A 17045-nucleotide genomic window follows, 5' to 3' on the forward strand; every position below is an offset into this window, starting at 1 on the left:
GAAGCCGGCTCCTGCTCGCTTCATTTCGTCGCTCTCTCGCTGTCACACACAGTGATGTGTGCTTCACAGCGGGAGACCAACGAGCAAAAAATGAAGCAGGACATTCAGCAACGAGCGGCGACCTCACAGCAGGGGCCGGGTCGTTGCTGGATGTCACACACAGCGACGGGACGTCGCAGAAAATAGTGACGTAACAGCGACGTCGTTATGTGTGAACCCAGCTTCATGCCACAGTAAATGTACAGCATAAATGATCCGGATACAAGGAAAGCTTCCATAGGATTAAAGAGGTTTTTTACTAATTTTACATTAATAGGATAGGTCATCAATTTCTGAAAAGTCGGGGTTTAAAACCTGGCACCCCCACTGATCAACTGTTCTCTGTGCTGGTGGAGGCCAGACATGTTCAGTTCTGGAGCTGCCCAGTCTTATGATCGTGGTTGCGGCTCGGCCCTACACATCCGCCTCCCATTCAAAGAAGGGAATTTTGTTACTTACCGTAAATTCCTTTTCTTCTAGCTCTTATTGGGAGACCCAGACGATTGGGTGTATAGCACTGCCTCCGGAAGCCACACAAAGCAATTACACTAAAAAGTGTAAGGCCCCTCCCCTTCTGGCTATACACCCCCAGTGGGATCACTGGCTCACCAGTTTTAGTGCAAAAGCAAGAAGGAGGAAAGCCAATAACTGGTTTAAACAAATTCTCTCCGAGTAACATCGGAGAACTGAAAACCGTTCAACATGAACAACATGTGTACCCGCAAACAAACCAAAAATCCCGAAGGACAACAGGGCGGGTGCTGGGTCTCCCAATAAGAGCTAGAAGAAAAGGAATTTACGGTAAGTAACAAAATTCCCTTCTTCTTCGGCGCTCTATTGGGAGACCCAGACGATTGGGACGTCCAAAAGCTGTCCCTGGGTGGGTAAAGAAATACCTCATGTTAGAGCTGCAAGACAGCCCTCCCCTACGGGGAGGCAACTGCCGCCTGCAGGACTCTTCTACCTAGGCTGGCGTCCGCCGTAGCATAGGTATGCACCTGATAATGTTTGGTGAAAGTGTGCAGACTCGACCAGGTAGCTGCCTGGCACACCTGTTGAGCCGTAGCCTGGTGTCGTAATGCCCAAGATGCACCCACGGCTCTGGTAGAATGGGCCTTCAGCCCAGATGGAACCGGAAGCCCAGCAGAACGGTAGGCTTCAAGAATTGGTTCTTTGATCCATCGAGCCAGGGTGGCCTTAGAAGCCTGCGACCCCTTGCGCTTACCAGCGACAAGGACAAAGAGTGCATCCGAACGGCGCAAAGGCGCCGTGCGGGAAATGTAGATTCTGAGTGCTCTCACCAGATCTAACAAATGTAAATCCTTCTCATACCGATGAACTGCATGAGGACAAAACGAAGGCAAAGAGATATCCTGATTAAGATGAAAAGAGGATACCACCTTCGGGAGAAACTCCTGAATGGGGCGCAGCACAACCTTGTCCTGGTGGAAGACCAGGAAGGGAGCCTTGGATGATAGTGCTGCCAGCTCAGACACTCTCCGAAGAGATGTGATCGCTACCAGAAAAGCCACTTTCTGTGATAGTCTAGAAAGTGAAACCTCCCTCAGAGGCTCGAAGGGCGGCTTCTGGAGGGCAACTAGTACCCTGTTCAGATCCCATGGATCTAACGGCCGCTTGTACGGGGGTACGATATGGCAAACCCCCTGTAGGAACGTGCGCACCTTAGGAAGGCGTGCCAAACGCCTCTGAAAAAAGACGGATAGCGCCGAGACCTGACCTTTAAGGGAGCCGAGCGACAAACCTTTTTCTAACCCAGATTGCAGGAAAGAAAGAAAGGTAGGCAATGCAAATGGCCAGGGAGACACTCCCTGAGCAGAGGACCAGGATAAGAATATCTTCCACGTTCTGTGGTAGATCTTAGCGGACGTGGGCTTCCTAGCCTGTCTCATGGTAGCAACGACCCCTTGGGACAATCCTGAAGACGCTAGGATCCAGGACTCAATGGCCACACAGTCAGGTTCAGGGCCGCAGAATTCCGATGGAAAAACGGCCCTTGGGACAGTAAGTCTGGTCGGTCTGGGAGTGCCCACGGTTGGCCGACCGTGAGCTGCCACAGATCCGGATACCACGCCCTCCTCGGCCAGTCTGGGGCGACAAGTATGACGCGGCTGCAATCGGATCTGATCTTGCGTAGCACTCTGGGCAAGAGTGCCAGAGGTGGAAACACATAAGGGAGCCGGAACTGTGACCAATCTTGCACTAGGGCGTCTGCCGCCAGCGCTCTTTGATCGCGAGACCGTGCCATGAAGGTTGGGACCTTGTTGTTGTGCCGTGATGCCATTAGGTCGACGTCCGGCACCCCCCAGCGGCGACAGATTTCCTGAAACACGTCTGGGTGAAGGGACCAATCCCCTGCGTCCATGCCCTGGCGACTGAGGAAGTCTGCTTCCCAGTTTTCTACGCCGGGGATGTGAACTGCGGATATGGTGGAGGCTGTGGCTTCCACCCACATCAGAATCCGCTGGACTTCCTGGAAGGCTTGCCGACTGCGTGTCCCCCCTTGGTGGTTGATGTATGCCACCGCTGTGGAGTTGTCCGACTGAATTCGGATCTGCCTTCCTTCCAGCCACTGCTGGAAGGCTAGTAGGGCAAGATACACTGCTCTGATTTCCAGAACATTGATCTGAAGGGTGGACTCCTGCTGAGTCCACGTACCCTGAGCCCTGTGGTGGAGAAAGACTGCTCCCCACCCTGACAGACTCGCGTCTGTCGTGACCACCGCCCAAGACGGTGGTAGGAAGGATCTTCCCTGTGATAATGAGGTGGGAAGAAGCCACCACCGCAGAGAGTCTTTGGCCCTCTGGGAAAGGGAGACTTTCCTGTCCAGGGATGTTGACTTCCCGTCCCATTGGCGGAGAATGTCCCATTGAAGTGGACGCAGATGAAACTGCGCAAACGGAACCGCCTCTATTGCCGCCACCATCTTCCCGAGGAAGTGCATGAGGCGTCTTAAGGAGTGCGACTGACTGTGAAGGAGAGCCTGCACCCCAGTCTGTAGTGACCTCTGCTTGTCCAGCGGAAGCTTCACTATCGCTGAGAGAGTATGAAACTCCATGCCAAGATACGTTAGTGATTGGGTCGGTGACAGATTTGACTTTGGGAAGTTGATGATCCACCCGAACGCCTGGAGAGTCTCCAGTGCAACACTCAGGCTGAGTTGGCATGCCTCTTGAGAGGGTGCCTTGACCAGTAGATCGTCCAAGTAAGGGATCACAGAGTGTCCGTGAGAGTGCAAGACTGCTACCACTGCTGCCATGACCTTGGTGAACACCCGAGGGGCTGTCGCCAGACCAAATGGCAGAGCTACGAACTGAAGATGGTCGTCTCCTATCACGAAGCGTAGAAAGCGTTGGTGCTCTGTAGCAATCGGCACGTGGAGATAAGCATCTTTGATGTCTATTGATGCTAGGAAATCTCCTTGAGACATTGAGGCAATGACGGAGCGGAGGGATTCCATCCGGAACCGCCTGGCGTTCACATGCTTGTTGAGCAGTTTTAGGTCCAGAACAGGACGGAAGGAGCCGTCCTTTTTTGGAACCACAAAGAGATTGGAGTAAAATCCTCGCCCCCGTTCCTGAGGGGGGACAGGGATCACGACTCCTTCTGCTCTTAGAGAGTCCACCGCCTGCAGCAGGGCATCTGCTCGGTTGGGGTGTGGGGAGGTTCTGAAGAACCGAAGTGGAGGCCGAGAACTGAACTCGATTCTGTACCCGCGAGACAAAATGTCTGTTACCCACCGGTCTTTGACCTGTGACAGCCAAATGTCGCAAAAGCGGGAGAGCCTGCCACCGACCGAGGATGCGGAGGGAGGAGGCCGAAAGTCATGAGGTAGCCGCTTTGGAAGCGGTTCCCCCATTTGCTTTCCTGGGGCGTGAGTGAGCACGCCAGGAATCTGAGCTCCCTTGTTCTTTCTGAGTCCTTTTGGACGAGGAGAATTGGGCCTTGCCCGAGCCTCGAAAGGACCGAAACCTCGACTGCCACTTCCTCTGTTGAGGTTTACTTGCTCTGGGCTGTGGTAAGGAAGAGTCCTTACCCTTGGACTGTTTTATGATTTCAGCCAATGGCTCACCAAACAGTCTGTCTCTAGATAATGGCAAGCTGGTTAAGCATTTTTTGGAACCAGCATCTGCTTTCCAGTCCTTTAACCACAAGGCTCTGCGCAAAACAACAGAATTGGCGGACGCCATAGCGGTACGGCTCGTAGATTCTAGGACAGCATTGATAGCATAGGTCGCAAACGCAGACATTTGCGAAGTTAGGGACGCCACTTGCGGCACTGCTGGATGTATGATAGCATCCACCTGTGCTAAACCAGCTGAAATAGCTTGGAGTGCCCACACGGCCGCGAATGCTGGAGCAAACGACGCGCCGATAGCTTCATAGACAGATTTCAACCAAAGGTCCATCTGTCTGTCGTTGGCATCTTTAAGTGAAGCGCCATCCTCTACTGCGACTATGGATCTAGCCGCAAGCTTGGAAATTGGGGGATCCACCTTTGGACACTGGGTCCAGCGTTTGGCCACGTCAGAGGGAAAAGGATAACGGGTATCCTTAGAACGTTTAGAGAAACGCTTGTCTGGATGAGCGTCGTGTTTCTGGATCGATTCTCTGAAGTCAGAGTGGTCCAAAAAAGCACTTAATTTACGCTTGGGATACAGGAAATGGAACTTCTCCTGCTGTGCAGCTGCCTCCTCTGCAGAAGGGGCTGGGGGAGAAATATCCAACAGTCTATTAATTGCCGATATAAGGTCATTAACCATGGCGTCCCCATCAGGAGCATCCAGATTGAGAGGGGCCTCAGGATTAGAATCCTGATCACCGTCCTCAGTCTCATCACAGAGAGACTCTTCTCGCTGAGACCCTGAGCAGTGTGATGACGTGGAGGGTCTTTCCCAGCGAGCACGCTTAGGCTGCCTGGGACTGTCATCTGAGTCAGAGACGTCAGCCTGTGATGCTTGAGACCCCCTTGAAGTACGGATTAGTTCTAACTGAGGGGGGCCGGAGAGCATAGACACAGCAGTGTCCATGGTCTGAATAGCTGGCCTGGACTGCAAGGTCTCCAGGATTTTAGTCATAGTCACAGACATTTTATCAGCAAAAACTGCAAAGTCTGTCCCCGTCACCGGGGCAGGGTTCACAGGCGTCTCTGCCTGGGCCACTACCACCATAGGCTCTGGCTGCCGAAGTGCCACTGGGACTGAACATTGCACACAATGTGAGTCATTGGAGCCTGCCGGTAGATTAGCCCCACATGCAGTACAAACAGTGTACACAGCCTGTGCCTTGGCACCCTTGCGTTTTGCGGATGACATGTTGCTGCCTCCTCAGAGCAGTACAGGGTGTCCAGCCAAGAAGCGACCTTACAGTGCAACTATATATATATATATGGTACCAAGAAAAAAGTACACTAATATAACACTGAGGCACAAGTGGGGCCAGCACTAAAGTGCAGCTTACCGCCCGCTTAGGAGCGGGTGTGTGGTCGCCGAAATCCCTTTAGTCTGGGTCTCCCAGAGCCTGCTGCCTTTCCCCAGCCAGACCGCATGTATAATGGCTGCCGGCGTCCTTGTGAAGAGGGGGGGCGGGCCCTGGGCGTATACAGACGAAAAGCGGGAAGCCTGCTTCCCACTGTGCCTAGTGAGAGGGCTGGAGCATGTAAATAAAGCTCCAGCCCTCGGCGCTGCCAATTGAGCAGCGTCTCTCCCCTACCCTGATTGACAGGGTGGGGGCGGGAACGAAGCGGCGCTAGGCCGCAGAAGCCGGGGGCTAAAGTTAGAAGCGCCGCCGCCGTAAAAGCGCGGTCGGCGCAAAGTCCCCGGCGCACCACAAGTCGCAGCTGCGCCGCCGCTCCAGTAGCGGTCGGCGCAGTAGTTCCCAACATATAACGTCACTCAGCAAAGCTGCAGTGACCTAACCCCAGCGCACAGCGCTACTGTCCCCGGCGCACTATAACGCTCAGCAAGCCTTGAGAGTGTCCGTGCCTGCCGGGGACACAGAGTACCTGAGAGTTGCAGGGCCTTGTCCCTGAACGGCACTCCCGCTCCCAATCCAGCAGGTTCTCTGGGTCTGTGGATGGAGCCCGGCCTCAGGGCTTGGAGGCCGGCAAGATCCCACTTCCACAGAGCCCCTCAGGGGGATGTGGAAGGAAAACAGCATGTGGGCTCCAGCCTCTGTACCAGCAATAGGTACCTCAACCTTACAAGCACCAACACGGGTGAGAAGGGAGCATGCTGGGGGCCCCATATGGGCCCTCTTTTCTTCCATCCGATATAGCCAGCAGCTACTGCTGACTACAAACAGTGGAGCTATGCGTGGATGTCTGACCTCCTTCGCACAAAGCAGAAAACTGGTGAGCCAGTGATCCCACTGGGGGTGTATAGCCAGAAGGGGAGGGGCCTTACACTTTTTAGTGTAATTGCTTTGTGTGGCCTCCGGAGGCAGTGCTATACACCCAATCGTCTGGGTCTCCCAATAGAGCGCCGAAGAAAAAAACAAACAAAACAGGAGGTGGATGTGCACTATCAGAAGATGGGGCAGCTGAGCATTTCCAGCTGCCGCCAGCACAGAAAACAGCTGGTTAGTGGGGGGCTGGGTGCCGATCAGACATTGATGACCTATCCTAAGGATAAGCCATCAATTTAAAAGTACTAGATAAGCTCTTATGAATGTTCCTATTATCTCTTATTTCTCATACTTATTTCCACCATAATCAGGTTTGTGTTAACTAATTTATGATATTGCTCAAGTGTGTGTGTGTGTGTGTGTGTGTGTGTGTGTGTGTGTGTGTGTGTGTGTGTGTGTGTGTGTCAAAATTTTGCACACACACATTCTGGACCACGAGAGCGTCATAGGCTATGTTTTGAGGGGAAATTTTAACCCAAACCTGCCTCCATTAAAGCGAATGGAGGTCGGAGCCACAGTGCAGCCAGACCTTCAGAAGAATGCGCAGCCACGCCCTTATATGGAATGTTGGCGTGTCACAATGCAGCCAGGGTAAGAGACAAGACCGGGTAAGAGACAAGACCGGGTAAGAGACAAGACCGGGTAAGAGACAAGACCGGGTAAGAGACAAGACCGGGTAAGAGACAAGACCGGGTAAGAGACAAGACCGGGTAAGAGACAAGACCGGGTAAGAGACAAGACCGGGTAAGAGACAAGACCGGGTAAGAGACAAGACCGGGTAAGAGACAAGACCGGGTAAGAGACAAGACCGGGTAAGAGACAAGACCGGGTAAGAGACAAGACCGGGTAAGAGACAAGACCGGGTAAGAGACAAGACCGGGTAAGAGACAAGACCGGGTAAGAGACAAGACCGGGTAAGAGACAAGACCGGGTAAGAGACAAGACCGGGTAAGAGACAAGACCGGGTAAGAGACAAGACCGGGTAAGAGACAAGACCGGGTAAGAGACAAGACCGGGTAAGAGACAAGACCGGGTAAGAGACAAGACCGGGTAAGAGACAAGACCGGGTAAGAGACAAGACCGGGTAAGAGACAAGACCGGGTAAGAGACAAGACCGGGTAAGAGACAAGACCGGGTAAGAGACAAGACCGGGTAAGAGACAAGACCGGGTAAGAGACAAGACCGGGTAAGAGACAAGACCGGGTAAGAGACAAGACCGGGTAAGAGACAAGACCGGGTAAGAGACAAGACCGGGTAAGAGACAAGACCGGGTAAGAGACAAGACCGGGTAAGAGACAAGACCGGGTAAGAGACAAGACCGGGTAAGAGACAAGACCGGGTAAGAGACAAGACCGGGTAAGAGACAAGACCGGGTAAGAGACAAGACCGGGTAAGAGACAAGACCGGGTAAGAGACAAGACCGGGTAAGAGACAAGACCGGGTAAGAGACAAGACCGGGTAAGAGACAAGACCGGGTAAGAGACAAGACCGGGTAAGAGACAAGACCGGGTAAGAGACAAGACCGGGTAAGAGACAAGACCGGGTAAGAGACAAGACCGGGTAAGAGACAAGACCGGGTAAGAGACAAGACCGGGTAAGAGACAAGACCGGGTAAGAGACAAGACCGGGTAAGAGACAAGACCGGGTAAGAGACAAGACCGGGTAAGAGACAAGACCGGGTAAGAGACAAGACCGGGTAAGAGACAAGACCGGGTAAGAGACAAGACCGGGTAAGAGACAAGACCGGGTAAGAGACAAGACCGGGTAAGAGACAAGACCGGGTAAGAGACAAGACCGGGTAAGAGACAAGACCGGGTAAGAGACAAGACCGGGTAAGAGACAAGACCGGGTAAGAGACAAGACCGGGTAAGAGACAAGACCGGGTAAGAGACAAGACCGGGTAAGAGACAAGACCGGGTAAGAGACAAGACCGGGTAAGAGACAAGACCGGGTAAGAGACAAGACCGGGTAAGAGACAAGACCGGGTAAGAGACAAGACCGGGTAAGAGACAAGACCGGGTAAGAGACAAGACCGGGTAAGAGACAAGACCGGGTAAGAGACAAGACCGGGTAAGAGACAAGACCGGGTAAGAGACAAGACCGGGTAAGAGACAAGACCGGGTAAGAGACAAGACCGGGTAAGAGACAAGACCGGGTAAGAGACAAGACCGGGTAAGAGACAAGACCGGGTAAGAGACAAGACCGGGTAAGAGACAAGACCGGGTAAGAGACAAGACCGGGTAAGAGACAAGACCGGGTAAGAGACAAGACCGACTAAGAGACAAGACCGACTAAGAGACCAGACCGACTAAGAGACCAGACCGACTAAGAGACCAGACCGACTAAGAGACCAGACCGACTAAGAGACCAGACCGACTAAGAGACCAGACCGACTAAGAGACCAGACCGACTAAGAGACCAGACCGACTAAGAGACAGACAGACAAAGAGACAGACAGACAAAGAGACAGACAGACAAAGAGACAGACAGACAAAGAGACAGACAGACAAAGAGACAGACAGACAAAGAGACAGACAGACAAAGAGACAGACAGACAAAGAGACAGACAGACAAAGAGACAGACAGACAAAGAGACAGACAGACAAAGAGACAGACAGACAAAGAGACAGACAGACAAAGAGACAGACAAAGAGACAGACAAAGAGACAGACAAAGAGACAGACAAAGAGACAGACAAAGAGACAGACAAAGAGACAGACAAAGAGACAGACAAAGAGACAGACAAAGAGACAGACAAAGAGAGACAGGGAAAGAGTGACAGGGAAAGAGTGACAGGGAAAGAGTGACAGGGAAAGAGTGACAGGGAAAGAGTGACAGGGAAAGAGGGAAAGAGACGGGTTAAGAGACAGACGCAGACAAAGACAGAGAGACACAGGGAAACAGACAGGGAAAGACAGGTAAAGAGACAGACAGGGTAAGAGACAGACAAAGACAGGTAAAGAGACAGACAAAGACAGACACAGGGAAAGAGAGGGAAAGAGACAGACAGGGAAAGAGACAAACAGGGAAAGTGACAAATAGACTGACAGGAAAAGAGATTGAGACAGATGGAGAAAGAGACAGACAGACAGGGAAAGAGACAGAGATAGAAACAGATATATACAGAGGGGGAGACAGACATTATAATTACATTTCTATTTGTTTTGTGGTGTTTGTGTGTAGAATACATTTTTGTTAATACATTCTATTTTGTTAACAGCAGTTATTAACCTGGGTGAAGCCGGGTAGTACAGCTAGTAAGCCATATAATGGCACAGCTCTGCTCACCCCTGCACAGGTTACGCACATCTGGTACCTACACGTTGGGGGGAGTAGGACTGTGACTTTACAAACACCTCTCTGCATTTATTCCAAGCATCTGGGAACAATGGCCGGATAGCTGGCCCAAATACAGAACTATGACAGGCTGCAGCTCTCATCTCACAGCACTGTCAGGACTGCTCTGCTCTTCCCACTCTGTCAGTGCTGTGAGATGAGAGTGAGGGTAGGCCTGGGCTATAGGCCGTTTTTCCAGATTTAATAAGATGATCTGTGTATGTAAATAATCAAAGTATAGATGTCGTTGCATAATCATCTGTGTGTCTATATGACAATCGCATAGAAACTTCATAATATGATTCTAAAATGTGTATTTCGCAATGTGTTAAAGATAATGAAGCTAAAAGAAACAATGAACAAAAAGGTATTCATAACATACTGAGAGAATCCATAATCAGTTGGTTCACACCATGTGGGATGTGTAATGTGGGATGTTGACTCCTTGTTCTTGCTCCAAGGTCAAGGTTGAATATTGTATTGTATAATCACAAGATTCTTCAATACACGGGTCAGAAGTTAACTTCTGCTCAAGCAGTGAACACGTTTCATTGTCCGATTCATTTATATCTGCGCAGATCGATTTGAAATCCGTCTGTGACCCTAAAAAACTCCATTTGCGGTTTTCCCTAAATTCCCAACCTTGATATGAGCTGCAGCTCATCTCACAGCACTGTCAGGACTACTCTTCTCTTCCCACTCTATCAGTGCTGTGAGAGGAGAGCTGCAGCCGGTCACATCGTTCTGGATCTGTGCCCTTTATTAGGCAGTTATTTCCTGGTGACAATAGAGGTGACCTTCCTTGGGGAGGGGGGGGGGGGGTTTGGACTTTCCTTGTGTGTATATGTTATGTCATGTGTAATGACAAATTTAGCATCTCAACATAAAGGGAGGGGAAAAATGTGGCCAGTTTCACAGGCTGTAAATGTTGAAGGGTTCTCGGCAAACGGCCTATTCTACGTGTATCGGGACCGGTGCACAAGATTACTTTTAGCCTTTGGGATATCACTACCAAGATTGTACATACATAACATGTTGCATGGACACAATACATACCGGTATCTCCTTTTGCATTATCATCTTCACCTATGGAAACAAAACAAATATAATTATAACAGAATAAAAAGCCGAACTGGACGAATACTCGGGAATGCAACTTTTCCCAGGTGAGTTTTTTTTCGCATTACTGTCCCCTTATAGAAAGGTTTATCTGTAGGGCCCCACTTCTGGGCATTAAAGGTAGCGCCAAGTGGTTATTAATCATTTCCCTGCCCTCGAGCAAAATCAGGAGAATGAGAGGTTTATAATAAAGAAATAAAATTGGCTGTGGGTATATAAATGGCTAATGAAACATTAGATGACTGCTTGGCTGCTTGAACCAAGAGAGGGTCAGGAAGAAAGGTCATGTCTACTAACATCTACACAATTATTAAAAATAAATAAAAAAATAAAAAAAATCCTTTTAATAGTATTTAAATAGTTTCTCATAGTGGATGCCTTGTGATTCGGCTCCAACAGAAAAGCAGGAATGGAAAAGTAACTGCGAATTGAAGTGAAACCATTCCTGAGCCACGTGAGGAAAGTGCCAGAGATTGTAACTTACCTTTTCCAGACTCGAAACCTACATCTTCATTTTTTCCTCTGTAGCCTCCTAGAGGAAGGAAGAATAAAACCTTAAATTCTTATTTATCCATCTCCATACTTCTAAATGTGCACAAGCTGAATGAATGATCGGGCGTCGTCCCGGGAAATGAGGTTCAGTCTGCAACAAAAAGAAGGGAATTTTGTTTACTTACCGTAAATTCCTTTTCTTCTAGCTCCAATTGGGAGACCCAGACAATTGGGTTGTATAGCTATGCCTCCGGAGGCCACACAAAGTATTTACACTAAAAGTGTAAAGCCCCTCCCCTTCCGCCTATACACCCCCCGTGCTCCCACGGGCTCCTCAGTTTTGGTGCAAAAGCAAGAAGGAGGAAAAAATTATAAACTGGTTTAAAGTAAATTCAATCCGAAGGAATATCGGAGAACTGAAACCATTCAACATGAACAACATGTGTACACAAAAAGAAGGGAATTTTGTTACTTACCGTAAATTCCTTTTCTTCTAGCTCCTATTGGGAGACCCAGACGATTGGGTGTATAGCACTGCCTCCGGAGGCCACACAAAGCAATTACACTAAAAAGTGTAAGGCCCCTCCCCTTCTGGCTATACACCCCCAGTGGGATCACTGGCTCACCAGTTTTAGTGCAAAAGCAAGAAGGAGGAAAGCCAATAACTGGTTTAAACAAATTCACTCCGAAGTAACGTCGGAGAACTGAAAACCGTTCAACATGAACAACATGTGTACCCGAAAAACAACCAAAAATCCCGAAGGACAACAGGGCGGGTGCTGGGTCTCCCAATAGGAGCTAGAAGAAAAGGAATTTACGGTAAGTAACAAAATTCCCTTCTTCTTCGGCGCTCCATTGGGAGACCCAGACGATTGGGACGTCCAAAAGCTGTCCCTGGGTGGGTAAAGAATACCTCATGTTAGAGCTGCAAGACAGCCATCCCCTATAGGGAGGCAACTGCCGCCTGCAGGACTCTTCTACCTAGGCTGGCGTCCGCCGAAGCATAGGTATGCACCTGATAATGTTTGGTGAAAGTGTGCAGACTCGACCAGGTAGCTGCCTGGCACACCTGTTGAGCCGTAGCCTGGTGTCGCAATGCCCAGGACGCACCCACGGCTCTGGTAGAATGGGCCTTCAGCCCTGATGGAACCGAAAGCCCAGCAGAACGGTAGGCTTCAAGAATTGGTTCTTTGATCCATCGAGCCAGGGTGGCCTTAGAAGCCTGCGACCCTTTGCGCTTACCAGCGACAAGGACAAAGAGTGCATCCGAACGGCGCAAGGGCGCCGTGCGGGAAATGTAGATTCTGAGTGCTCTCACCAGATCTAACAAATGTAAATCCTTCTCATACCGATGAACTGCATGAGGACAAAACGAAGGCAAAGAGATATCCTGATTAAGATGAAAAGAGGATACCACCTTCGGGAGAAACTCCTGAATGGGGCGCAGCACTACCTTGTCCTGGTGGAAGACCAGGAAGGGAGCCTTGGATGATAGCGCTGCCAGCTCAGACACTCTCCGAAGAGATGTGATCGCTACCAGAAAAGCCACTTTCTGTGATAGTCTAGAAAGTGAAACCTCCCTCAGAGGCTCGAAGGGCGGCTTCTGGAGGGCAACTAGTACCCTGTTCAGATCCCATGGATCTAACGGCCGCTTGTACGGGGGTACGATATGGCAAACCCCCTGTAGGAACGTGCGCACCTTAGGAAGGCGTGCCAAACGCCTCTGAAAAAAGACGGATAGCGCAGAAACCTGACCTTTAAGGGAGCCGAGCGACAAACCTTTTTCTAACCCAGATTGCAGGAAAGAAAGAAAGGTAGGCAATGCAAATGGCCAGGGAGACACTCCCTGAGCAGAGCACCAGGATAAGAATATCCTCCACGTTCTGTGGTAGATCTTAGCGGACGTGGGCTTCCTAGCCTGTCTCATGGTGGCAACGACCCCTTGGGATAATCCTGAAGACGCTAGGATCCAGGACTCAATGGCCACACAGTCAGGTTCAGGGCCGCAGAATTCCGATGGAAAAACGGCCCTTGGGACAGTAAGTCTGGTCGGTCTGGTAGTGCCCACGGTTGGCCGACCGTGAGCTGCCACAGATCCGGATACCACGCCCTCATCGGCCAGTCTGGGGCGACGAGTATGACGCGGCTGCAATCGGATCTGATCTTGCGTAGCACTCTGGGCAAGAGTGCCAGAGGTGGAAACACATAAGGGAGCCGGAACTGCGACCAATCTTGCACTAGGGCGTCTGCCGCCAGCGCTCTTTGATCGCGAGACCGTGCCATGAAGGTTGGGACCTTGTTGTTGTGCCGGGACGCCATGAGGTCGACGTCCGGCCTTCCCCATCGGCGACAGATTTCCTGAAACACGTCTGGGTGAAGGGACCATTCCCCTGCGTCCATGCCCTGGCGACTGAGGAAGTCTGCTTCCCAGTTTTCTACGCCGGGGATGTGAACTGCGGATATGGTGGAGGCCGTGGCTTCCACCCACATCAGAATCCGCCGGACTTCCTGGAAGGCTTGCCGACTGCGTGTCCCCCCTTGGTGGTTGATGTATGCCACCGCTGTGGAGTTGTCCGACTGAATTCGGATCTGCCTCCCTTCCAGCCACTGCTGGAAGGCTAGTAGGGCAAGATACACTGCTCTGATTTCCAGAACATTGATCTGAAGGGTGGACTCCTGCTGAGTCCACGTACCCTGAGCCCTGTGGTGGAGAAAAACTGCTCCCCACCCTGACAGACTCGCGTCTGTCGTGACCACCGCCCAAGACGGTGGTAGGAAGGATCTTCCCTGTGATAATGAGGTGGGAAGAAGCCACCACTGCAGAGAGTCCTTGGCCGTCTGGGAAAGGGAGACTTTCCTGTCCAGGGATTTTGACTTCCCGTCCCATTGGCGGAGAATGTCCCATTGAAGTGGGCGCAGATGAAACTGCGCAAACGGAACCGCCTCCATTGCCGCCACCATCTTCCCGAGGAAGTGCATGAGGCGTCTTAAGGAGTGCGACTGACTTTGAAGGAGAGTCTGCACCCCAGTCTGTAGAGACCGCTGCTTGTCCAGCGGAAGCTTCACTATCGCTGAGAGAGTATGAAACTCCATGCCAAGATACGTTAGTGATTGGGTCGGTGACAGATTTGACTTTGAGAAGTTGATGATCCACCCGAACGTCTGGAGAGTCTCCAGTGCAACAGTCAAGCTGAGTTGGCATGCCTCTTGAGAGGGTGCCTTGACCAGTAGATCGTCCAAGTAAGGGATCACAGAGTGTCCCTGAGAGTGCAAGACTGCTACCACTGCCGCCATGATCTTGGTGAACACCCGTGGGGCTGTCGCCAGACTAAATGGCAGAGCTACGAACTGAAGATGGTCGTCTCCTATCACGAAGCGGAGAAAGCGTTGGTGCTCTGTAGCAATCGGCACGTGGAGATAAGCATCCTTGATGTCTATTGATGCTAGGAAATCTCCTTGAGACATTGAGGCAATGACTGAGCGGAGGGATTCCATCCGGAACCGCCTGGCGTTCACATGCTTGTTGAGCAGTTTTAGGTCCAGAACAGGACGGAATGAGCCGTCCTTTTTTGGCACCACAAAGAGATTGGAGTAAAAACCTTGACCTCGTTCCTGAAGAGGAACAGGGACCACCACTCCTTCTGCTCTTAGAGAATTCACCGCCTGCAGAAGGGCATCTGCTCGGTCGGGATGTGGGGAAGTTCTGAAGAACCGAGGCGGAGGACGAGAACTGAACTCTATCCTGTACCCGTGAGACAAAGAAGGGAATTTTGTTACTTACCGTAAATTCCTTTTCTTCTAGCTCTTATTGGGAGACCCAGACGATTGGGGTATAGCTACTGCCCTCCGGAGGCCACACAAAGCACTACACTAAAAAGTGCAAGGCCCCTCCCCTTCTGGCTATACCCCCCCGTGGTATCACGGGTACTCCAGTTTTAGTGCCAAAGCAAGAAGGAGGAAGCCAATAACTGGTTTAAACAAATTAACTCCGAGAAACATCGGAGAACCGAAAAAAACGTTCAACATGAACAACATGTGTACCCGCAAACCACAAAAAAATCCCGAAGGACAACAGGGCGGGTGCTGGGTCTCCCAATAAGAGCTAGAAGAAAAGGAATTTACGGTAAGTAACAAAATTCCCTTCTTCTTCAGCGCTCTATTGGGAGACCCAGACGATTGGGACGTCCAAAAGCTGTCCCTGGGTGGGTAAAGAAATACCTCATGTTAGAGCTGCAAAAAAACAGCCCTCCCCTACGGGGATGTCACTGCCGCCTGCAGGACTCTTCTACCTAAGCTGGCATCCGCCGAAGCATAGGTATGCACCTGATAATGCTTGGTGAAAGTGTGCAGACTGGACCAGGTTGCTGCCTGGCACACCTGTTGAGCCGAAGCCTGGTGTCGTAATGCCCAGGACGCACCCACGGCTCTGGTTGAGTGGGCTTTTAGCCCTGAAGGAACCGGAAGCCCCGCAGAGCGGTAGGCCTCTAGAATTGGTTCTTTGATCCATCGAGCCAGGGTGGCTTTAGAAGCCTGCAATCCCTTGCGCGGACCAGCGACAAGGACAAAAAGAGCATCGGAACGGCGCATGGGCGCCGTTCGGGAAATGTAGATTCTGAGTGCTCTCACCAGATCTAGCAAACGTAAGTCCTTTTCATACCGGTGAACCGGATGAGGGTAAAAGGAAGGCAAGGATATATCCTGATTAAGATGAAACGAGGATACGACCTTAGGGAGAAACTCCGGAATGGGGCGCAGCACTACCTTGTCCTGGTGGAACACCAGGAAAGGAGCCTTGGATGACAAAGCTGCCAGCTCAGACACTCGCCGAAGCGATGTGATCGCGACAAGAAACGCCACTTTCTGTGACAGGCGAGAAAAGGAAACGTCCTTTAGAGGCTCGAAGGGCGGCTTTTGCAGAGCAACAAGTACTCTGTTCAGATCCCATGGATCTAACGGCCGCTTGTACGGGGGCACAATATGACAGACCCCCTGTAGGAACGTGCGCACCTTAGGAAGACGTGCTAGACGCTTCTGAAAAAACACCGACAGTGCCGAGACTTGCCCTTTAAGGGAGCTGAGCGACAAGCCCTTTTCCAACCCCGATTGCAGGAAGGAAAGAAAGGTGGGCAATGCAAATGGCCAAGGGGATACTCTCTGTGCAGAGCACCAAGATAAGAAAATCTTCCACGTTCTGTGGTAGATCTTAGCAGACGTTGACTTCCTAGCTTGTCTCATTGTGGCTACGACTCCTTGAGATAATCCTGCAGACGCTAGGATCCAGGACTCAATGGCCACACAGTCAGGTTCAGGGCCGCAGAATTCTGATGGAAAAACGGCCCTTGGGACAGTAAGTCTGGTCGGTCTGGCAGTGACCACGGTCGACCGACCGTGAGATGCCACAGATCCGGATACCACGATCTCCTCGGCCAGTCTGGGGCGACGAGTATGACGCGGCTGCAATCGGATCTGATCTTGCGTAACACTCTGGGCAAGAGTGCCAGAGGTGGAAAGACGTATGGGAGCCGGAACTGCGACCAATCTTGAACCAATGCGTCTGCCGCCAGAGCTCTTTGATCGCGCGACCTCGCCATGAATGCCGGAACCTTGTTGTTGTGCCGGGACGCCATTAGGTCGAC

General features: G+C 51.2%; 1 protein-coding gene across 9 annotated transcripts in view; it reads right to left on the reverse strand.

Moving 5' to 3' along the window:
- The window catches only part of DDX4 (DEAD-box helicase 4), a 388261-nt gene that overhangs the window by 115911 nt on the left and 255305 nt on the right, over positions 1–17045 (reverse strand). For all 9 annotated transcript variants that reach the window (XM_075328899.1, XM_075328957.1, XM_075328939.1 and 6 more), the window contains 2 exons: positions 11402–11449; positions 10855–10884 (listed from right to left, as the gene is read on the reverse strand). In XM_075328899.1, the coding sequence (XP_075185014.1) occupies positions 10855–10884; positions 11402–11449 (78 nt within the window). The remainder of the gene's footprint in view (positions 1–10854; positions 10885–11401; positions 11450–17045) is intronic.

Source organism: Anomaloglossus baeobatrachus, chromosome 1, assembly GCF_048569485.1.
Source record: "Anomaloglossus baeobatrachus isolate aAnoBae1 chromosome 1, aAnoBae1.hap1, whole genome shotgun sequence".
NCBI lineage: Eukaryota > Metazoa > Chordata > Amphibia > Anura > Aromobatidae > Anomaloglossus > Anomaloglossus baeobatrachus.